Source organism: Sciurus carolinensis, chromosome 5, assembly GCF_902686445.1.
Source record: "Sciurus carolinensis chromosome 5, mSciCar1.2, whole genome shotgun sequence".
In the NCBI taxonomy this organism is placed as follows: Eukaryota; Metazoa; Chordata; class Mammalia; order Rodentia; family Sciuridae; genus Sciurus; species Sciurus carolinensis.
The window spans coordinates 142,314,951-142,339,825 of record NC_062217.1 but is presented as its reverse complement, the minus strand read 5'-3'; the positions used below and the strand labels follow the sequence as shown (position 1 = coordinate 142,339,825).

The window sequence follows — 24,875 nt, the reverse complement described above, 5'->3', positions numbered from 1 at the left end:
GAAAATGTCCCAAACAAACCTAGATGATATAGCAATAATACCCAATGATAGCATGGCAGAAAAAATGTCAGAAAGGGAGTTCAAAATGTACATAATTAAAACGATCTGGGAAACAAACGAGGAAATGACAGAGCAAATGCAGGCATTGAAGGATGAGATGAAAGGGCAAATGCAGGCATTGAATGATCACACCAGTCGACAGTTAAAAGAGCAAATACAAGAAGCAAAAGATCATTTCAATAAAGAGTTAGAGATATTGAAAAAAAAAAAACAGAAATCCATGAAATGAAGGAAACAATAAACCAAGTTAAAAACTCCATAGAAAGCATAACCAATAGGATGGAACACCTGGAGAACAGAACCTCAGATATTGAAGACAAAATAATTAATCTTGAAAACAAAGTTGACCAAACAGAGATGACAGTAAGAAATCATGAACAGAATCTATAAGAACTATGGGATATCATGAAAAGGCCAAATTTAAGAATTATTGGGATTGAGGAAGGCTTAGAGAAACAAACCAAAGGAATGAACAATCTATTCAATGAAATAATATCAGAAAATTTCCCAAATCTGATGAATGAAATGGAAAATCAAGTCCAAGAGGCTTATAGGACTCCAAATACACAAAATTACAATAGACCCACACCAAGGCACATTATAATGAAAATACATAATATACAAAATAAAGACAGAATTTTAAAGGCTATGAGAAAAAAGAATCAAATTACATTCAGGGGGAAATCAATATGGATATCAGCAGATTTTTCAATCCAGACCCTAAAAGCTAGAAGAGCCTGGAACCACGTTTTGCAAGCTCTGAAAGAAAATGGATGCCAACCAAGAATCTTATACCAAGAAAATCTTACCTTCATATTTGACGACGAAAAAATCCCTCCATGATAAACAAAAGCTAAAACAATTCTCAAAAAGAAAGTCGGCATTACAGAACATTCTCAGGAAAATATTCCATGAGGAAGATGTGAAAAACAATGATGTAAATCAGCAAAGGGAGGAACTACCCTAAAGGAATAGCCAAATAAAGGAGAAATCAAGTCGTGTCAAAAAATAAAATAAAAATGAGCCAAATGACCGGGAAAACTAATCACATCTCATTAATAACCCTGAATGTTAATGGCCTGAATTCATCAATCAAAAGACATAAACTGGCAGATTGGATTAAAAAGAAAGATCCAACAATTTTCTGCCTGCAAGAGACTCACCTCATACAAAGAGATTCCCATAGACTAAAGGTGAAAGGATGGGGAAAAACATACCATGCACATGGACACAGCAAAAAGCTAGAATATCCATCCTCATATCAGATAATGTGGACTTCAAGTCAGGTTAGTCATAAGAGATAAAGAAGGACATTTCATACTGCTTAAGGGAAGCATAAATCAACAAGACATAACAATTATAAACATCTATGCCCCAAACAGTGGCTCATCCATATATGTCAAACAAATCATTCTCAATGCCAGAAATCAAATAGACCACAACACAATAATACTAGGTGATTTTAACACACCTCGCTCACCACTGGAAAGATCCTCCAAACAAAAATTGAACTAAGAAACCATAGATCTCACAAACACAATCAATAATTTAGACTTAATGGACATTTATAGAATATACCACCCAACAAAGAGCAAATACACTTTCTTCTCAGCAGCACATGGAACCTTCTCTAAAATAGACTATATTTTATGCCACAAAGTTACTGTTAGCAAATACTAGAAGATAGAGATACTACCTTGTATTCTATCAGATCATAGTGGATTGAAATTAGAAATAAATGACAGAGTGAAAAACAGAAACTACTCCAACACCTGGAGATTAAATAATATGCTATTGTATGATGAATGGATAATAGAAGATATCAGGAAGGAAATTTAAAAATTCTTAGAGGTAAATGAGAACAAAGAAATAACATATCAAATCCATGGGACACTATGAAAGCAGTTCTTGGAGGAAAATTTATTTCATAGAGCGCATACAATAAAAAAAAAAAAATCAACAAATAGATGACCTAACACTATGGCTCAAAGCCCTAGAAAAATAAGAACAGAGGAACACCAAAAGTAGTAGAAGATAGGAAATAGTTAAAATCAAAGCTGAAATCAATGAAATTGAAATAAAAGAAACAATCAAAAAATTGACAAAATAAATAGTTGGTTCTTTGAAAAAATAAACAAAATTGATAAACCCTTAGCCACACTAACAAAGAAAAGAAGAGAGAAAACCCAAAATACTAAAATTTGGAATGAACAAGGAAATATCACAACAGACACGATTGAAATACAAAATATAATTTCATGATATTTTGAAAATCTATACTCCAATAAAATAGAAAACCTCGAAGACATCAACAGCTTTCTAGAAACATATGAATTACCTAAACTGAACCAGGAGGACATACACAATTTAAATAGATCAATTTCAAGTAATGAAATAGAAGTCATCAAAAGCCTACCAACAAATAAAAGTCCAGGACCAGATGAGTTCTCAGCCAAGTTGTACAAAACCTTTAAAGAAGAGCGTATTCCAATACTTCTTAAAGTATTTCATGAAATAGAAGAGGAGGGAACCCTCCCAAACATTCTATGAAACCAATATCACCCTGATACCTAAACCAGACAGAGACAGATTGAGGAAAGAAAATTTCAGACCAATATCCTTAATGAACATTGATGCAAAAATTCTCAACAAAATCTTAGCAAATTGCATACAAAAATATATTAAAAAGATAGTGCACCACAATCAAGTGGGTTTTATCCCAGGGATGCAAGGTTGGTTCAACATCCAGGAATCAATAAATGTCATTCACCATATCAATAGACTTAAGTCAAGAATCACATGATTATTGTAATAGATACAGAAAAGGCATTTGATAAAATACAGCATCCCTTCATGCTCAAAACACTGGAAAAAATAGGGATATAGGAACATTCCTTAACATTGTAAAGGCCATCTATGCTAAGCCCATGGCCAATATCATGGCCAAAAATATGCAATGGTGAAAAGATAGCCTCTTCAACAAATGGTGCTGGGAAAATTGGAAATCCATATGCAACAGAATGAAACTAAATCCCTATCTCTCACCCTGCACAAAAATCAACTCACAATGGATCAAGGACCTTGAAATCAGACCAGAGACCCTGCAACTTACAGAAGAAAAAGTAGGTCCAAATCTTCAACTTATTGGCTTAGGATCAGACTTCCTTAGCACAAGAAATAAAAGCAAGAATCAATAACTGGGACAGATTCAAACTAAAAAACTTTCTCTCAGCAAAGAAACTATCAGCAATGCCAAGAAAGAGCCTACAGAGTGGGAGAAAATCTTTGCCACTCATACTTCAGATAGAGCACTAATTTCCAGAATTTATAAAGAACTCAAAAAACTCTACACCAAGAATACAAATAACCCAATCAACAAATGGGCTAAGGATATGAACAGACACTTCACAGAAGAAGATCTACAAGCAATCAACAAACATATGAAAAAATGTTCACCATCTTTAGTAATAAGAGAAATGCAAATCAAAACTACCCTTAGAGTCCATCTCACCCCAACTAGAATGGCAATTATCAAGAATATAAGCAACATAAGGTGTTGGAGAGGATGTGGGGAAAAAGGTACACTCATACATTGCTGGTGGAGTTGCAAATTTGTGCAGCCACTCTGGAAAGCAGTGTGGACATTCCTTAGAAAACTTGGAATGGAACCACCATTTGACCCAGCTATCCCACTCCTCGGCCTATACCCAATGGATTTAAAATCAGCATAGTACAGAGATGCAGCCACAACAATGTTCATAGTTGCTCAATTCACAATAGCCAGATTATGGAACCAAACTAGATGCCCTTCAATTGATGAATGGATAAAGAAACTGTGGTGTGTATATATACAATGGAATATTACTCAGCCATGAAGAATAATAAAATTATGGCATTTGCAGGCAAATGGATGCAGTTGGAGAATATCATGCTAAGTGAGATAAGCCAATCTCAAAAAAACAAAGGATGAATTATCTCACTGATAAGCGGATGATGACACATATAGGGGGTGGGAAGGGGGCAGGAATGGAGGAAGGAGGGGCTCTATAGAGGGATAAGAGGGTTGGGAGGGGTGGGGGGAGAAAAAAAAATAACAGGATGAATCAAAAACTATTACCCTAGGTAAATGTGTGATTACACAAATGGTATGCCTCTACTTCTTGTACAAACATCAAAACAAGATGTTTTACAATAAAACATTTGTTTACAATAAAAATGAATTTTTAAAAAATGTGTGGTTCTGTCATGTAGACCAATGGTGTCAAGTAGAAACCACAGAGACAAACACACATGGACAGTTATCTGATCATTGACAAAGGTGTTAAACACTTACTTTGGAGCTTTCACACAAATGTTGCTGGGAAAAATGGATGTCCATATGTAGATGAATGACTAGATTTCCCATCTTTTGTTGTTTTCATAACTCAATTCAAAGTGGATCAAAGACTAGGGATTCAATCAGAAACCAATTTCTTGGAAAAAAAAATCATAGAAGCAACAATCCAAACTATAGATGTGGAGATTGCCTTTTGCAATATGAATACTAAACCTCAGGAAATAAAACTAAGAAATAACAAATGGAATGGCATCAAATTATGAAACTTCTGCACAACAAAAGAAACATTTAAGAGCTGATGGTAGGACCTACAGAGTGGGAGAAAAATATTTGCCAGTTACTCTGTGACAGACAATTGATAACCCAGAATACATAAAAGACTCAAATACTTAACATCGACCCTCCCACACACACCAATAACCCCATATACAAATGCACAAATGAACTAAACAAATGTTTCTCAAAAGAAGTAGTACAAATGGCCAAAAAATATAAGGAAAATATTCAACATATTAGCAATTAGGAAATGCAAATCAAAACTACACTGAGGTTTCATGTCACTTCAGCTGGAATGGTGGCCATTAAGAATAAAAACAATAATGGAATGCTGGAGAGGATGTGGAGAAAAAGGAACACTTTTCCATTGTGGGATTGCAAATTAGTACACACACTGTGGAAGTCAGCATGAACATTCCTCAAAGGACTAGGAATCCAACCACCATATGACCCAGCTATATCATTCCTTGGTATTTACCCTTAAATTTAAGTTAGCATACTCCAGCGATACAAGCATACCCATGTTTATAGCAGCACAGTTCACAATTGCCAAGTTATAAAACCCACCTAGGTATCCTTCACCAGATGAATGGATAAAGATCATGCGGGATCTATATCCACAATGAATTTTTACACAGTGATAGATAATTAAATATGATTTCCAAGGAAATGGATGAAACTGGAGAAACTTACACTAGATGAGATAAGTCAAACTGATAAAGTCAAGAGTTGTATGTGGCCCATTCTCTCAGCTGAGGCAGCTGTTAGAGAAAAAAGGAAAGTATAGGGACATCATGAAAATAGAACAAAGATGAGAAGAATAGAGAAAGAGGATGGGGGAGGGAGGAAAGGAGGGAAAATGGAGTCACAGGGGAATAAAATTGATCAATTCTGCAATGTGCAAGTATGAATGTATCACAATGGATCCCATAAGAGAAGAATTAATAGGGAAATTAAAACCTCTTTTGAACTAAAAGAAAATTAAAATACCTGTGTGAAAATTTGCAGAAAGCAGCAAGAACAGTTGTTAGAGGGAAATTTATACCATTGATTGTGTATATCAGGAAACAAGAAAGGCCTAAATTTAATGATGTATGCTTATATCCCTACGAGGACAAATGAAATTCAAAGTATCTGAAAAAATAATAAATTAAAAAATCTGGAACAGAAATTAGTAAAATTTCACATTGGAAATCAATAGAGTAAAATCAAATATTTGGTTCATTGAAAATATCAGCAAAATTGATTGGCTTTAGCTAGGTTTAACTAAGAAAAAGAAAGAAGATATAAATTTTTAGTACCAGAAATGAAAGAGAAATAGTACAGATCTGTTTGTCTTAAAAAGGATACAAGGTATAATATGAAAAACTCTATCCCAAGAATGGTCATAACCTAGATAAAAGTGGATCAATTCTTAGAAGAAACAATCTGCAAAAACCCACACAAGAAGAAATAGTTGCAATAGGTCTATATCAACTCAAGAATTTGAATCAATGATGAGTAGCCTTTCAGAACAGAAAATATCAATCTAGGTTAACCCACTGATGCATTCTACAAACATTAAAGGACAATAGAGCACCACTGTTTGCTCTTTTCTCCAGAACACAGGAGCAGAGGAAATGCTTCGTAAGTCATTCTTTGAGGCATTACTCTAATACCAAAACAAGTCAATGACATTACAGGAAAGGAAAACTATACGCCAATCTCTCATGACTAAAATGCAAAATCTAACAAAATATCAAATCAAATGTAACAATGCATAAAAAAATTATACACCATGACCAGGTAGAAGTTAACCCTAGATGTGCAGGTTGATTTAACATCCAAAAAATCACTTCATATAACCAACATTAGCACTCTACAGAAGAAAAATCCTTGTGTCATACTAATAATGCAGAAAATCCACTTGACAAAGTTCAATCCTTGTGATTAAAAATAAAAATCAATGAGCTAGAATAGAAGTAAATTTCTGAACTGGATAAAAAGCACCATAAAAAACAAATAGCCCGGGAGAAGCAAGATGGCAGACTACAGGGTGACTCAGGATTCAAGAAAAAGAAATATTGAAAGAGCCGGGACCACTGCAGAGCCACCAGGTGAGACTTACATGCCACAGCAGTAGGCCCAGTGGGCAAGGCCCAGTGTAGAGCTGCCAGGTGAGTTATTGGAAACCTGCAGGGACACTATAAGTCTATAGGGGGAAAACTGCAAATACCTCAGTTTTGCACTCCTATAAGAGAAGATACATGAGCAATATGAGGAAACAAGGGAAGAAAGTGTCCCAAACAAACCTAGATGCTACATCAATAAATCCAATGACAGTATGGAAGAAGAAATGTCTGAAAGGCAGTTCAGAATGTACATAATTAAATGATCACAGAAGAAAATGATGAGATAAGAGAGCAAATGCAGGCATCGAATGATCGCACCAATCAACTATTAAAAGAGCAAATGCAGAAAGCAAAGGATTGTTTCAATAAAGAGATAGAGATTCTGAAAAAAAAAAAAAAGCAGAAATTCTTGATATGAAGGAAACAATAAACAAAATTAAAACTCCATAGAAAGCATAACCAAAAGGGTAGAACACCTGGAAGACAGAACCTCAGACATTGAAGACAAAATATTTAATCTTGAAAACAAAGTTGATCAAACAGAGAAGATGGAGAAGATGGAAAGAAATCATGAACAGAATCTTCAAGAATTATGGGATAGCATGAAAAGACCAAATTAAGAATTATCGGGATTGAGGAAGGCTTAGAGAAACAAACCAAAGGAATGAACAATCTATTCAATGAAATAATATCAGAAAATTTCCCAAATTTGAAGAATGAAATGAAAAATCAAATACAAGAGGCTTATAGGACACCAAATGTACAAAATTACAACAGACCCACACCAAGGCACATTATAATGAAAATACAAAATACATAATTTTAAAGGCTGCAAGAGAAAAAAGTCAAATTACATTCAGGGGAAACCAATACAGATATCAGCAGATTTCTCAACGCAGGCCCTAAAAGCTACAAGGGCCTGGAACAGCATTTTTCAAGCTCTGAAAGAAAATGAATGCCAACCAAGAATCTTATACCCAACAAAACCTACCTTCAGATTTGATGATAAAATAAAATCATTCCATGATAAACAAAAGCAAAAAGAATTTACAAATAGAAAGCCGGGACTATAGAACAATCTAAGCAACATATTCCATGAGGAAGAAATGAAAAACAATGATGTAAGTCAGCAAAGGGAGGAACTACCCTAAAGGAATAGCCAAATAAAGGAGATACCAAGTCAAGTTAAAAACCAAAAATAAGCCAAAATGACTGGGAATGCAAATCATATCTCAATAATAACCCTGAATGTTAATGACCTGAACTCATCAATCAAAAGACACAAATGGCAGATTGGATGAAAAATAAAGACCCAACAATATGCTTCCTTCAAGAAACTCATCTCATAGAAAAAGATACCCACAGACTAAAGGTGAAAGATGGGAAAAAACATACCATGCACATGGACTCAGCAAAAAAGCAGGGGTATCCATCCTCATAGAGATAAAGTGAACTTCAAGCCAAAGTTAGTCAGAAGGGATAAGAAGGACATTTCATATTGCTTAAGGGAAGCATAAATCAGCAAGACATAACAATCATAAATATTTATGCCCCAAACAAAGGCTCATCCATGTACAACAAACAAATCCTTCTCAATTCCAGGTACAAAATATGTAGATGTTCAGAGAAGGTATTCGCTGAGGGTGAGGACAAACAACGCCTACCTTACCTAGCCTTACCCAGCGCGCTTACTCAAGCGTCGGAGATAGAGCTCTGAAGGCACAGATCTAATTTTATTTAGGGTTGCACAGGACATATATAGGCACATTATCCAATCAGATTAACACGCTTGTTAAAGTATAACAGAGTCAGCCTATAGGTGAACTATAGGTCGAGGGTCGAGGTAGTGTAAACAAACCAAGCGTGCCTAAGCAAATCTGCCCAGAAACAGGTCTGAGACAAAGGACTGGGGGAATGGCAAGCTCCTGCACACAGCATGAGGCAAAGCAGCGTGGGTGAGCTCACATCACAGCTTTCTAGGATGCATGACAGGGCAAGGCCTCCCCTCAGCTCCTAACTCAGTCTCAACAGCTACAAAGACCTTCATTCCATGGTGAGTCTTTACCATTACCTCAGTTTCTCTGTCCAAACTGTTTGGCTTACTCAGACCATGGTGTCAGTGACTGCTGTCAGATAAGCTTGAGGAATGTTACCTACATTTCCCCCTTCTTTACTAATTCAAGCAAGTAGGGTCTTTGCAAATACTTGTCGTCACTTGGCACAGTAAGCTAGTCACTTAGAAAGAAGATTGAAACCACAACGAAACCCACATATGTGTAAGACTACAACAAATATAAATATGAGTGCAGTTATAAAAAGTTGCTTTAACCAAGACATGTCTGGTAACCAAGAAGTCAGCCAATCTAGCAGGCCTGTATTTCAAGGTTTACCATAAAATGGAATGAAATTATGGCATTTACTAGTAAATGGATGGAACAGGATATCATTCTTAATGAAATGTTTCAGACTCACAAATTACAGGGTCAAATGTCCTCCCTCGTGTTTTGAAGCTAGACCAAAATAAAGAAAAAAAAGATGAAATCCTATGAAAATGAAAGGGCTATTAGGGTAACAGGAGGGGATTGTGGGAGAGGGAGGAGAAATGGGAAAAGAATGGGAAAAGAATGGGAAAGGAATGGTGGAATAAAATTGACCAAATTATGCTATCTACATGAATATGCCCCCATGAAATTCACCTTATCTATAGATCCTTGCCTTTTTAAACAGAAAGCATTCTAAATAAATGGAAGAAAAATAAAGTGGAAGAAGGGAACAGGGGAGAAGAAAGGAAGAAGAAGGAGAAAGGTTGGAACTGAAGTGGAGTGAATTATATTCCATTTAGTATGTTTTGTAATGTAATTTTGTATGACAAAATAATGCCCAGTATTATGTATAATTATGATTTCAATAGTAAAAACATAAAAAAAATCTGCAGTTGTCATTGTTCGTAATGGTAAGAAACAAAGCTTTCCCAATAAAAGCAAGAACATGGCAAGGACATCCCCACTTACCACTCCTTTTTAATATTTGATTGAAAAGTCTAGATAATGCAAGAAAGAAAGAATGTAGGTAAGATGTACCTAGCTTGGGAAAGAAGAAATAAATTGTCATCTAGGTATAAACTCTGATATAAAAAATTGTTGAACTTCTAAGATTTCAATAATTAGAACTTTGAAATTAAAAGTATATTACCATTTAAATTGAAATCCCCAAACTTGAAATATTTTGATATAAGTGTAATCAAATGCATATAAGCAAGCACAAAAGATCACATATATGAAATATCAAGAATAGGAAGATCTACAAAAACAATTAATTAATTAATTAATTAATGGATTAGCGGTTGCCTAGGATTAAATTATTTGCAGACAAACGAAGGATAACTAATAAAAAGTATGAGGTTTCTTTCCAGGGTGATGAAAAAGTTTTGAGATTATGATGGTGGTTTCACAACTCTGAAAATACAAAAAAGCAAACAGTGTAGACCTCAAGTAGGTAAGTAAAATGATATGTGTATACTATCTCAGTAAAATGTCAAACCAAATTATGCTAATCTCTAAATAAAATAGACCAAGAAAACAAAGTTGTTTTTAAAAGTAGTTCTGCAAAAATAGTTACTTAAATGTTACTTTTTTTGGCACTGGGGATTGAACCTAGGGCTGCTGAACCACTAAGCTCTATCCCCAGCCCTTTTTTATATTTTATTTAGAGACCAGGTTGGCTTTGAAATCACAATCCTCCTATCTCAACCTCCTGAGTTGCTGGGATTATAGGCATGGCACCACTACACCTGGCTAAAACTAAAGATCTCATACATGTCTTTGACCTGGGATTAATGAGAGCCTTTGTAAAGTTTAAGGAACTCCTCTAAATATGTGTAAAATATGGAGAACTGATGTTAAGTTCATTCTTCTCAGAAAGTGTTCATGCATTTAATCCAACTCTTAATAGGACTCAAAAAGGAAAAGAATCATGGCTCTAGAATAAGAGAAGGCTAAGAATATTAGTAACTTGCTTTTTCTCCTCTTCATGTCTTCATATTATTTCATCTTCATCATGCACTCCATTTAGAACACATGATTTGAGGGTCCAGCTCAAATTGCATAGATGTTTGCTTTAAGTATCATTTTCTACAGCATATTTGACTCCTTGAGATGTTGGCCTTATAACTGATTTATCATGTTATAATGGCTAATTTGAATTGTCAACTTGATTGGATTAAAGATGGTGAAGATTAGGAGGCTTCTGGGTTGTGTCAGTGAGGGTGTGTCAGGAATGATAGGCATGTGGGATAGCTAACTGAAATGGAGACCCTCCCTAAGCATGGGTAGCACCATCCACTAGGTGGTGGCTTAGATGGAATAAAAGTTGGAAGAACAAGGAAGCCGCAGCAAATGCATGCCTGAGTCTTCTTGAACAAGTTCTTGATGGTTGCTGTGACTGCCTAAAGACATTAGACCCCCAATCCTTCCCTTTCCAAGTGGACTCTGCCAGTGATTCTCTGGGAGTTTCCAGAAACCTTCCATTTCTGATTGGGGTGGCACCCTTCCTTCCTCTTATTTTGAAGCTTCATCCTCTTAGACAGAACTGGTTCCTCCAGCTCTCCAACCTGCAGATGACCACTGTGGTCATGTAAGTCAATCTAATAAATCCCCTTTTTATAATCATACTTCTGTTGATTCGGTTCCTCTAGAGAACATGTCTACATGTTCTACTCTAGAGACACATGTCTACACAGTGCTACAAAGTGGTTCAATAAAATAATGGTAAACTAAGAAGAAGGGATTTTCTTCTCTAGAGTTGGCTCTTTTCTGTGTGTTCTGGAGTCTACCTCTTGCTACTTCAGTAAGTACTTAATAATCATCAGTCTTCTTCACAATATTTATGTGACCCTTGTCATAGAGTTTCTCACTTACCCCTTATCATTATTTAAACTTACCACCCAAATCTTTACCCTCCTGAATTACATTTCTCAAATAGAATGTCTGGTCTTAATATTAAAATTTGCCAAACAAGCCCCCATACTTCGACTACATCCTTTTCTCTCTACTAAAATGACTCTCCATAGAACTCCTCTGACAAAGTCTAGTCAAATTAACATTCTTCTTTTTCCAATATTATGTGTTTGATTTCTTCTAAATGTGCTTCTACATTGACTTCTAAGTCATAGCCTTACTGATTTTCTTCCTACATTTCTGAGAATATGACCCTGATTTTATCAGACTCATCTCCACTTCCATGGCCCAGATGCTCATCAAGCTCAAAACTGAAGACATGAAAAATTTCCAACTACTCCTTGCATGGACTATCATCACATAGATCATTCTACAGGATTTGAAGAATTTCTTCTAACAATTATCTGAATTTCATTCTTTTTATGGCTTATAGTTCTTTCTGCTCAAATCAAAACTTTTCATAACGACACCCATGCTTATAAGTTACTTGAAAATACCAATCTCCATTCCTTTTCTGTCCAATTCATGTTAGTTATACTCAACTAAGGCTTTCTTCCCACCTAATCTTTTTGCCATTACACACTTCCCGAATCTCTGCATAGACCATTTGACCCACTGAAAGTCCCTACCCTATCCCTCATTGAATATATGTCAAGATCTATTCAAACCTCAAAACATGCAGTAAGTCCAATTAGTTCAAGTATTTTCTTCTTGTTCTCCCATACACTGAGTATAAGTAATATTTTCAATCTGCATTTTATGGCTCCAATTTTGTTATAAAACAAGAGTTATAAAATTCTTTTATAAACTTTTCCTTTCCTCCTTAGATCTACATTATGTATTTGCTCAGGTAGATTATTAGTACCTATAGAAGAGGATCCATGAATTCTAGTTATTTAACATTAAATTTTAATTATTCTATGATAATTCATGCAAATCTATAAGGAAAAGGTGTGCTTAAAGTACTTGTTAAGAATGTCTTGCCTGGCCACTTACCTATCCCTAGTAACCAGAGAATTAAGCAATGAAACACAAAAGGCAGAAACAATCAGACAACTGAACTGTTGTTCACATTCTACCTCTTCCATTTTAATCAGGAAGCAGTCAATGAAGTCCCGAGGATTGTTCATATCCAGGGATTCTTGGTGTTCCTTTATTTTCTCAAAATAATACTGTTTCATATCAGCAATATTCTTAAGAAATATTTTATGACTCCCTGGGAAATAATCAATGAGAGCAGGAATAGTATTGCAGACCTAAAAGATAAAATATTCATTAAATGAGAAACATGTAATAAAAACATATGAATCTTGTGCTTAGTCCATCTTAGAAACTGTAGCTTTAAAAATTTTTTAAAAAAAAGGTTTTCGCCCAGAGGGGGAAATATTTACTGTACATCTATAATAATTTTCAAGCTTGTAGAAAAAATCGAGGGAAGAACTTTTACCAGGAATCAGAAATGATAGTCATTTCCTATATTCATACATCATTTTTAGAGTCAAAGATAAGTTTTCATAAATTCTCCCCTTTTTCAAACAAAATTTTCCCTACAATTTGGAAATGTAAATTGGCCTGAATTGCCACAATTTATATTTTGTACATGAGGACAGATGTTACGGGAGCATAAGGGCATTTGCATAACCTGAGAAAGAGCATGATGCTGTTCTCTGCTGTTGCTAGCATAAAGTAGCCTCAGAAATAGAACATTATCTATAGAACAGGGAGGACTTTGAAAATACCATGAAATACAATTGTGTACAAGAGTCATTAGGAAATTTCTGAACATCTCACAATAGGCTTTTAGGAAGAATACAGAACATGCCAGCTCAGTAAAACTGTGCTTGTTCAGGCGTTGTACACAGTAAAATCCAATTATTATATTAGCTCTAATACCTTGTCAGCTAATTCCTAACTGAAGCATCAAACTTTCCTTCTTCATTCAGAGTTTCCTCAATATTTGTGCAAGCATCAATTCTCCCACCTTAATATCCTAAATAAAGATATTTCTGCAAATGCCAATAAAATTATGGCATTTGCAGGCAAATGGATGAGGTTGGAGAATATCATGCTAAGTGAGATAAGCCAATCCCCAAAAAAAAAGGATGAATGAATGATCTCTCTGATAAGTGAATACATAATGGGGGGTGGGAGGGAGGCAAGAATGGAGGAAGGATGGATTGTATAGAGGAAAGAGGGGTGGGAGGGGTGAGGGAAGGAAAAATAACAGATTGAGACAAACATCATTTCCCTATGTACATGTACAATTACACAAATGGTATGACTCTACTTCATGTACAATCAGAGAAATAAGTTTTACCCCATTTGTGTATAATCAATCAAAATAAATAAATTATTTTTTAAAAAAAGAAAGGAATGAAAGGAAAATTAAAAAATAAAAAAGATATTTCTGTCAAGTGACGAAATTTCTAAGTGGTGATTGAAGGGCAGCCCCTGTGAATGACAAGTTCTCCACAGGGGCCTGGATGTCCTCTGAGTGTCATGGCCTTTCTTTGTTCAGATACCAAAGTATTTTAGGAAAATTTGGCTTTGGTGGTTACCTGCCACAGAGCCAATGCACTTTTATATCACCTCTATATCTGGGCATTCATACTCCTGTGCATAAAATAAAGGGCTCAAACATCTCTTCCTGACACTCCATGACATCAAGCTCTGGACTGGACTGTGGTGTACAGACTGATTTCATTGCTTGAACCATTATAAATTGTGACTTTTCTGAGAAAAGACCATAATTTTTTTTTCTCAAGAAAAAGAAATTTTGGTCTAACCTGGATCCATGGTGAGCTCAGAATCTTGAGGTTTTCATTTAATTTTTCCATAAAGCTTAGAAAATGCTGATCATTATAATCAAAACGATTATGGAAGATAATGGAGCTAATCACATTGCAGGGAGCACAACCCAGGATAAGGGTAGGATCACAGGGTAAGGCTAAAGAATTGGAAACATTAAAAAATTAACATTAAAATATACTTATGTAACTATATGCCTTTGAGATAATAGGAAAAGGAAATTTTAGAAACTTTAAGCAATATCTATCTTAAATCCCCTTATCAGGAATATATTCAGTATGCTAAACCAGCATATTTCTTGAAACTTAGACCTGAGTTAATTATTACCTTCTAGCTAGTTCAACATGGTTTTTCTAATACTCCACTCAAATCACTACCAATCTTTAAGACATACTAACCCAAATTATCACTTATTTTGGAAAACATTTTAAAAGACCACTTTCGAAAACACCTGCTAATTCAAGATTGGCAAAGAATCATATTTGTTATCAAGTCCTGTAAGTAGTTAAGAATGATATAGAAAGAAAAATTAGTTAGGGACATCCATTTAAAAAATATATATATATATAATATGAGCTTTTGAAAGATTCATGTGTAAAAGTAGCAGAGTGAAAGACTAAACAGAGAGCAACTATGGATGAATTTGTTTAACAATGGAACAAATGAATAAAAGTGGAAAGCAACCATGTTTTATAAGGAAAACATACATATCCAATGACATATGTTTGTCAAAATAAAACTGAGAAAAAATTTTTTTATTTTAAACTAAATCTGAGGTAACCAAAACAAAATGCTAAATTGATAAATAGAATCTCTTTATTTCTTCATTTCAGAGTGAGAAGGGGATATAAAAGTTCCCGCCTTGGGAAGTAGTGTCCATATCTCCTATAGCCTTAAATTTAATCTATTTGACAATCTACCCTCTTTTGAACTTCTGGGATAGTTTTATGAAGCCTGTATTCACCAACAGAATAATACATTTTGATAAATTCAAATGTTGACCCTCACTATGTTCATTCCTATCGTTTTAAATGTAAAGAAATTAAAATTGTACAGTTTTTTTTTTCCTTTTTGTAGATGTTATGCTTAGACCATCAATAGTGCTCCCAAAGTTAATGTGTGAGATAATTCAGGAATGTCAGGGGTAAAATGGTTTTCTTGTGAGAGTTGTAACAGAAGCAGTGAATTAATTCATCGATCTGGATTAGCTGAGTGTTAACTGGGCAGGTGAAATGTGAGTAGAGGACCTCGGTCACTGGGAGTGGGCCTTTGGATTTATATTTTGTTCATGGTGAGTGGAGCTCTGTCTGCTTACTAGTTGCCATGTCCTGAGATGCTTCTCTCTACCGTGCCCTTCTGCCATGATCCTCTGCCTCATCTTGGGCCCAGAACCATGAAGTCAGCTGACCATGGACTGAACCTGTGAAACTGTGAGCCAAAGTAAACTCTTCCTGCTCTAAATTGTTTATATAGTGTTTTTCATCACTTTGAAACTGTGGAGATATATTAAAAAAATGAAATTACAATGAGATGAGCAATAAACTTCAGTTTTAAAAATACATCCAAATTCACCACTATAGATTTGTTTATGACTTGATAAAAAACAAAGGAAGTGAAAGAACTCTACAATGGAAACTAAAATCCACTGTTGAAAAAAATTAAAGAAGACACAAAAAGATTTTAAAAAATCTCCCATGCTTATGTATTAGAAGAATTAATATTTTTAAAAGATTCATACTACACAAAATAATTACAGATTTGATCCAATCCCCATGGAAATATCAATGATATTCTTCACAGAAGTAGGAAAAACCAATTATAAAACTAATGTGGAGGCTCAAAAGACCCTAAATAGTCAGAAAATCTTGAGCAAAATGAAATGTTTTAGTCAACTTTTCTTTGTCACTGTGACCAAAATACCTGACAAAAACAATTATAGGAGGAAAAAAATTATTTTGAGTCTTACAATTTTAGAGGTCTCAGTTCTTAGATGACTGATTCCATTCCTGAAGGCATGAGGCAGAACATCATGGGAAGAAGTGTGTGGTGGAGCATATTGTCCTGGACATGGTGATCAGGAAGCAGAGAGAGAGTCTAAGCTCAGCTCACAAAATATATACACCAAAGGCAGCCCCCAATCACCCCAGCCATACCCTACCTATCTATAGTCACAACCCAGTCAACTCCTATCAGGAGATTAATGCATAACCCTACATTTTCACCTCTAATTATTTTTTTGCATTGTCCATTCATGAGCTTTGGGGAGACACTTAATATCTAAACTATAACAGGAACAAATCTGGAGATGGGACAATTCCTGCCACGGTGAGCAAAACAACATGGAACTGGCATAAAAACAGGCAACTAGAACAATATTAGAGAATAGAGATCACAGGAAAAATAGTTCATCTATAACCAATTGATTCCCAACAAAGTTACCAAAACATACAGTGGAAAAAGGAGAACCTCTTCAATAAATGGTGCATGCAGAAGGTTGAAACTTGACCCTTGTTTCTCACCTTATACAATATTCAACCCAAAAATGGATCAGAGACCTTAATTTAAGACCTGAAACTCTTGAATCACTAGCAGAAAACATAGGGGAAACACTTCAAGAAATGGCTATAGACAATGATTTTTAGTGTTTAACTCCAAAAACCAAAATAGAAAAATAGATTATATCAATCTATTTACATTACACAAGAGATGGTTGTTACACATCACACAAGAGATGGTCAATAGAGTGTAGAGAAATTCTACAGAAAGAGAGATATATTTGCCAGTTATTCATTTTAATTTTGATAAAGGATTAAAATCTAGAATTGATAAGGAACTAAAAACATAACAGTAGCAACAACAACTCAAAATAATTAAAAATGGGCAAAATATCTTAATTTTCACCTCTCAAGAGAAGAAATACAAATGACCAATATCTATCTGTGTATGTGTGTGTGTGTGTGTGTGTGTGTGTGTGTGTATGTAATATATGTATTTTTTTTAAATGCTCAATGCCATTAGCCATCAGGGAAATACAAATCAAAACTACATAGATAAAATTTCTCCACAATTAGAATGGCTATCATCAAAACACAAAAACAAAAACAAGAAACCCCAAACCAATACCAACACCACTACCACAAAAACAAAAGCAAGTAACAAATATTGGAAAGGTATGCACAAAAAGGACCCCTTATACGTATTGAAGGTATACATCTAGTACATTAAGATAGCCTTTATGGAGAAGAGTAAAGAGTTTCCTAAGGAAAAAAAAAAAAGAATTAATCTATCATATGATTCAGGTGTCCCACTTCTGGTACATAGGTGAAGGAAATGGCATAAACACACCAAATAGATTTCTGCATGCTCCTGTTTTATTGTGAAATGACTCATAATAGCTAAAATATGTTATTAATATAGATACTTATCAACAAATGAGAAGATAAAGAAGATGTGGTATATATTCATGATATGGTTTAGATATTATGTGTCCCCCAAAAGCTCATGTGTGAGACAATGCAAGACATTTTAGAGATGAAATGGGTGGGTTATAAAAGCTTTAATCTAATTGGTACACTAATTCCCTGTTAGGGATTAACTTGGTGGTAATGAGGGAGATATAGAAGGGCTTAGGCAGCCAGGGAAAGATGGTGAGTAAGGAGGTTGGGGGCAGGGCCAGAACAAAGGAGAATGGAAGGGTCTTCTGATGAGGTCAGCTTCCTGGTTGACAAACATGCTCATGGACACAAGCAGGGGACTCAGTCAGACAGACGCTTCCATACTCATGATCCTAAGCAGTTTTAGAAAAACTAAAACAGATGAATTGACAGAGCGGACACAAGTCAATAATAGTGAGGAGTACATGGACAGGGAGAGGAGATGAAAAAGCAGGAAATTCCAGAGACCATAAAAAGAACAGGTCAAAACTACCCACTGGATACCCCGTTCTGGGGCCCCTTCTCTTCAGAGAAGTCTATCTCTGTGTCTCTGTCTCTTTTCAATAAACTTACTCTCGGTCTTTTTTCAGTAAATCTACTTCTTGCTTGCTATCTCTGTGTCCTGTTCTTCAATTTTTTGCTGAATGGAGACAATGAATCCACACCCTTAGATGGTAACAATAACTCTAGGCTGGCAAGGTGTGGCTGGAGGGGCAGGTCTCCGGGGGCATGCCTTTGGGTTTTATATTTTGTCCTTGTTGATTTAGGTGCCCCAGTCCTTCTCTCTCCCTCTCTCTCTCCTTCCTGGTGCCATGACCCAGGATGCTTTCCTCCACCACACACTTCCACCATGATGTTCTCCCTCACCACAGGGTCTAAGGAATGACACTGGCCATCTGTGAACTGAGACCTCTGAAACCATGAGCCCCAAAATAATTTTTTCCTCCTTAAAATTGTTCTTGTCATGGCTTTTGGTCACAGTGGTAAAAAAGCTGACTAAATATGAAATGAAATCATATTAGGCCATAAAAAGAACTAAATTCTTTCATTGGCAGCAAAGTGGACAGAATTGGAGGACATTATGGTAAGTGAAAGAAGACAGACACGGAAAGACAAGTATTCACTGGCCTCCGATTTATGAGTGTTAAAAAGAAAATCAATCTGAAGGTAAAATAATGATTACTAGAAATGGGGAAGAGTATGTGGTGGTTGTGAGAAGATTAGATGAAGAAAGGATGGATTTGATCAGTGTATGCTGTATGCACGTGTGGGAGTATCACACTCACTGCCATTAATATGTACAAAAGCTACATGTTAATAATAAAATAATATTTAAAAATTAATAAACCTAAAAAGGGTGTAAATAAAGAATACAGCATTGGATAATAGTAAACCCGTAGAGTGACCTACACCTCTGCCAGGCTCCTTTAATTCTTATAGGGTTCTAAGCTTTCAGAAAAAGTTATTTTAGCTAAGGAATTGGAGGGCAATTTGAGAAGCTTTGGAATTTCTTTATGTTATTCACTGGCAAAGTCTAATTTTTAGTCTGTCCTTTTATTATGTTTGGAAGAGAAATTTAAAAACAGCACTCTGGATCCAAGCTGAAAATCAGAAACAATGTGAAAAACATTTTATAGATCAGTAGAAAGGGAGAGGTAAAATAATTACTGCAATCATGATTAATGAGACTTTCCAGGAAATAGGTAAATCAATAAGAAACCATATATTAGGGTAATTACTGGTGGAAATTGTAGACACCAGCCTTGGAAGAAACCCTGAGAGATGTCAGTCAATAAGGTCTGAACAAACACAGTCCAATTAATCGTACCTCACTTGCTTCAGTTCCACAGGGTCTAAGTTTGATGTTTCCACTGTGTCCAACGGACAGTGGTGAAAGCTGTGGAATGGGAAACTCATAAATGTACCCTGGGGAAACCCTGCTCTTTAACTCTTTAAGAAAATGAAACTCTAAACCTTTCGTCTTCATGATGCAATGATTGTAAAACAGAAACACAACTGGTCAGATTAGGATTATATGACCTTTACATCCACCATGCAGCCCACTCATGCCTATGCACAGGCAGCACAGATCCACAGACTCTGGCTCTCTGCTTGAAATCATCCTTCCTACACACGAGAGCTGACAGACAAGACCCAGAACAAAATGTCCCTACGTGGAATGTATCCATGGACCTTACTGGAGAGGAGATCGGTCTGGTAAAGGCAGTGATAATCAATCACTCACACTTGGTTTTCCTCAACTCCTCCACAAGGCAGCAGGCTTCCTCTTGAACAAGGTCCTCAATGCTCCTCTTCCCCATCCCAAAACTCCTCAGAGTCATGACTGAAAAGCGCCTTATTTCTTTCCATCTGTTTCCATTACTTAAAATGATTCCTAAGAGAGGGGGAGCAGAAACAAAGAGTGAGATCTCAGGCAATGCAGAGGAAGCTGACATGTTTTAGCCACAAATTTAGCCTTTGGAGAACTTCAGGTCTTTTTTTTTTTTTTTTTCCTGTTCCTCATGATCATTGCCCTCTACCTGATGCACATGCACCCTTCCCAAGTCCTGTATTTGTTCTGTCAACCACTGGGAAACTGCCTCTTCCAGAAAACTCTTCTCCATGATCAACTAGGGCTTCCTTCACAGCTTCATATCCATGCAACACCACAGAAGGCTTCATGCCCAAATAGAGAGTGAACACAGGGCCATAGACTTTTGACAACTGGAAATGGGAAAGAAAATGCAAATATTAGCTAAAGAAATGACCTACATATTTTGAATGATTCAGACTGCTATTCAGATTATTCTTATTGTATTTGTTATATTTTATTCTGCATATGACTCTTCAAATATTTCTAAATTTTGTTCACAGATGATAATTATGTTTGTCACTTATGGATGGTCTATGATGTGTCACGCCTGGCTCAGGCAACTGACATCTATGCTATAATCAATCCTTACATCAATTCGTTTAGAGGACTCATCTGTCCAGTTTTACATGTAAAGTAAATCAAGTTAGAGAATTACAAACTCATTTTCAAAGTACTATAACTAATAAACAGAAGACCTAAATTTGAACCTTGATTTTGTCTGAAGTTTGAACAATTTATCAACCCCCAGTGCCACCAACCCTTGCACCATTATCCAAATGATTTCTTCAGTATCACCAGCAAGGTTCATACCACAGAAATTCTGATAAAGTAAGCCAGTGATGAATACTGTAAGTCTATATTTTTAAGTGAACCTAGATTATCTTAACACTGATTGTAGTTGAGACCACAGGTATCACTAGCACACAAGAGAATGAGCACCAAGGAGCAGTGCCAGGCCATGCAGCATCTCCTGGAGGAATTTCTTTCACCCCACAGCATTCATGGGACACAGACAGCAGCACTGTGCAGAATCCACAAGGATCCTGTTGTCCCTCAGTGTACCCTGAATGTTTAATTCTTTCCTTCTCTTATAGATTCCCAATCTATAATTTTCTTTTTTAATAGACAATTTTAAGTTTTAAAAAAAAAATTTGAGGATGTTTGAAAAATAAAATGTATGTATTTAGAATATAAAATATGATTTCTTGATTTATGTATGCATTGAAAAATAATTACCCACACCCAAACTAATTAACATATACAACACCTCAGTGTTATCATTATCTGTGTGTGCATGAGGTGAGAACACATTAGCAAATTTTTGGTGGTAAGATACATAATTATTTACTGTAGTCAGCATGCTGAGCCTTAGGTCCGCGTACTTACTCACCTTGTAACTGAATGTTTGTACCCTTTGATCAATATCTCAGCTTTCCATCCACATCCCAACCCCTAATTCCCACCATTCTGATCTCCATTATTATGCATTCATGTCTTTTTGGTTTTTGTTGGTTTTTTTTTTTTTCTTTTTTGGTAAGGTTCCACATATAAGTGAGATTATGTAGTAAAGGTCTTTCAGTCTTTTTCCCTCATCATAAAGTGTTCCAGGTTCATTTCATGTTGTAATTAGTAGGATGTTCTTCCTTTTTAAGACTGAATAAGATTCTATTTTACATATAAACCACATTTGGTTTACCCATTCAGCCATCAATGAAATACTTACATTGGTATCATTTCTTAACTATTGCAAATAATGGTGCAATTAATATGGAGTGCAAATAACTTTTTTCTTTTTTTATTAGTTCCTTCTAGATATACATAACATTGGAATTTGTTTTGACATAATTATACAAGCACTGAATATGGTTTGCTCTAATTTGTTCCCCAATACTACCCTTTTCCCTTCGTTTCTCTCTTTCCCTGTTCCTTTCCCTTCATTTGTAAATAAATCGTTTATTTATTTATAGATTTTTTTTAAAAAATTAGTGCCTTCTGGATATACATGAAGGGGAGATTCATTGTAGTATATTCATAAATGTACTTAGGAAAGTTAGGTAAGAAACATTCAACCATTTTCCCTTTTCCAATCCCTGCTCCCTTCTCCTTAATCTCCTTCCTCTGTCCCACTCATCTCTTTTCTATTTTCATGGACTCTACCCTTTTCTTCTTTTCCCCTTATTTTGCACTAGCTTCTGCATATCAGAGAAAACATCTGACTTTTGACTTTCTGCTTGTGGCTCACTTCACACAAGTTTCTCCAGTTCCATTAATTTATTGGCAAATACCATAATTTTATTCTTCTTTATGACTAATACTTTATTGTGCATATATACCACTTTGATTTAATCATTCAACTGGTGACAGGCACATAGCTTGACTATTGTGAATTGTGCTACTATAAACATTGAAGTGGCTGCATCTCTATAGTATGCTGATCTGACCATTCGGCTATATACTGAAGAGTTGGATAATTGATTCATAAGCTCTTCCCATGTCAAGTATTTTGAAGAATCTCCATTCTGCTTTCCAGAATGGTTGCACTAAAATTTTCAGCCTCACAAATATATGGTCTACCTTTTCCCCGGATCCTCACCAAAATATATTTTCATTCATATTCTTGATAATGACCATTCTGATCTGAGTGAGATGAAATCTCAATGTAGTTTTGCTTCACATTTTCCTTATTGCTAAAGATGTTGAACATTGTTTTCATATATTTGTTATCCATTTATATTTATTCTTTTGAGAATTGTCTGTTTAGTCCTTTAGCCCATTTATTAGTGGTAGTATTTTTTTTTTTTTTGGCATTATGTTTTTCGAGTTCTTTTATATTCTGGGTGTTAATGCCTATCTGAGGAGTAGGTATCAAAAATCTTCTCCCATTCTGTATACTCTTTCTTCATGCTCTTACGCATCCCTTTCACTGTGCAGAGAATTTTTAATGTGATGCTGTCCCACTTACCTATTCTGGCTTTATTTCTTGCATTCTAGTCTTATTAACATAGTTGATGACTCTGCCAACACTTTGGAATGTGAGGCCTATATTTTCTTTTATCTAGTTCAGATTTTTCTGGTTTAGAACCTAGGTATTTGATCCACTTTATTTTATTTTTTATGCCGGGTGATGGATATCAGTCATGTTTCATTCTTCTACATATTTTTATCCAGTTATCCCAGCTCCACTTGTTAAAAAGGCTACATTTTCTCCAACATATGTGTTTGCTATTTTTGTCAAGTGTCAGATGACTGTATCTTTGTGGGTTTGCCTCTGAGTTTTCTACTCTGTCCCACTGGTCTTCATGTCTGTTTTGGTGCTAATACTATGCTGTATTTGTAATTCTACAGTAAAAATTGGGGTCTGGTACTGTGATGCCTGCAGCTTTCCTCATCTTGCTCAGGATTGCTTTGGAAATTCTTGGTATGTTAGTCTTCCAAATGAATTTTAGAACTGTTTTTTTCTAGTGTTGTGGAGAATTCCATGTGTGTTTTGATGGGATTTGCATTGAATTTGTGCAATACTTTTTGGTAGTCTGACTATTTTGACAGTATTAATTTTGACTATCCTTTAACATGGGAGCTCTTTCCAACTTCTAAGATCTTCAATTCCTTCCTTCAGTGTCCTATACTTTTCATTATAGAGAGCCTTCACCTCCTTCATTACATTAATTCTCAAGTATTTTTTTAGATTTTTGTGAATGGGATAGTTTTTCTAATTTCTTTTTCAACAGATTTCTTATTAGAAAATAGGGAAAGGATTGATTATTTTATGTTGATCTTGTATCCTGCTAATTTACTAAATTTGTTCATCAGTTTTAAAAGTCTTCTTGTAAGTTGTTTGGGTTTTCTGATTGTAAGATATGTCATCCACAAACAATGATAATTTGACTTCTCCATTCCTATAATTATTCCTTATATTTTATCTTTTGTCCGATTGCTCTAGCTAGAATTTCTAAGATATTTTGAATCAGAGTGGTGAGAATGGTCATCTTCTCCTGTTCCTCTTTTCAGAGAAAATGTATTTAGGTTTACTCCATTCATTCAGATGTAGGCTTTGGGTTTGTCATAAATAACCTTTACAGTGTTGAGGTAAACAGTGTAAAATTTCTCAAAAGTGTTTTAAACATGAATGGATACTGGACTTTGTCGAATGCTTTCTCTGCATCTATTGAAATAATCATGTAATTCTTGTCCTTTACTATTTATGTGCTGAATCGCATTTATGGATTTGAGTATGTTGAAACAAGCTGGCATCCCCGGAATGACATCCACTTGATTATGGTACACTATCTTTCTAAAGTGCTTTTTTTAATTGAAAAAAAAAAATTTTTTGTAGTTGTAGATGAACAACATGCCTTTTTCATTTTATTTAATTTTTTTAATGCTGTGATAAGGATTGAATCCAGTGCCACATGCTAGGCAAGCACTCTGTCACTGAGTCACAGTCCCAACCCTTTAAAATGATTTTGAATGTGGTTTGTCAACATTTCACTAAGAATTTTTGAATTTCTGTTCATCAGGGAT

The 24,875-nt window shown here is 35.3% G+C and overlaps 1 protein-coding gene across 1 annotated transcript in view; it reads right to left on the bottom strand.

Moving 5' to 3' along the window:
• LOC124984718 (cytochrome P450 2C9-like) overlaps positions 1–24,875 on the bottom strand; it is a 47,110-nt gene that overhangs the window by 15,513 nt on the left and 6,722 nt on the right. Inside the window, exons 2-5 of the mRNA XM_047552685.1 lie at positions 20,521–20,704; positions 20,226–20,375; positions 14,525–14,685; positions 12,818–12,994 (exon numbers count right to left, since the gene is read on the bottom strand). Of these exons, the coding sequence (XP_047408641.1) occupies positions 12,818–12,994; positions 14,525–14,685; positions 20,226–20,375; positions 20,521–20,704 (672 nt within the window). The remainder of the gene's footprint in view (positions 1–12,817; positions 12,995–14,524; positions 14,686–20,225; positions 20,376–20,520; positions 20,705–24,875) is intronic.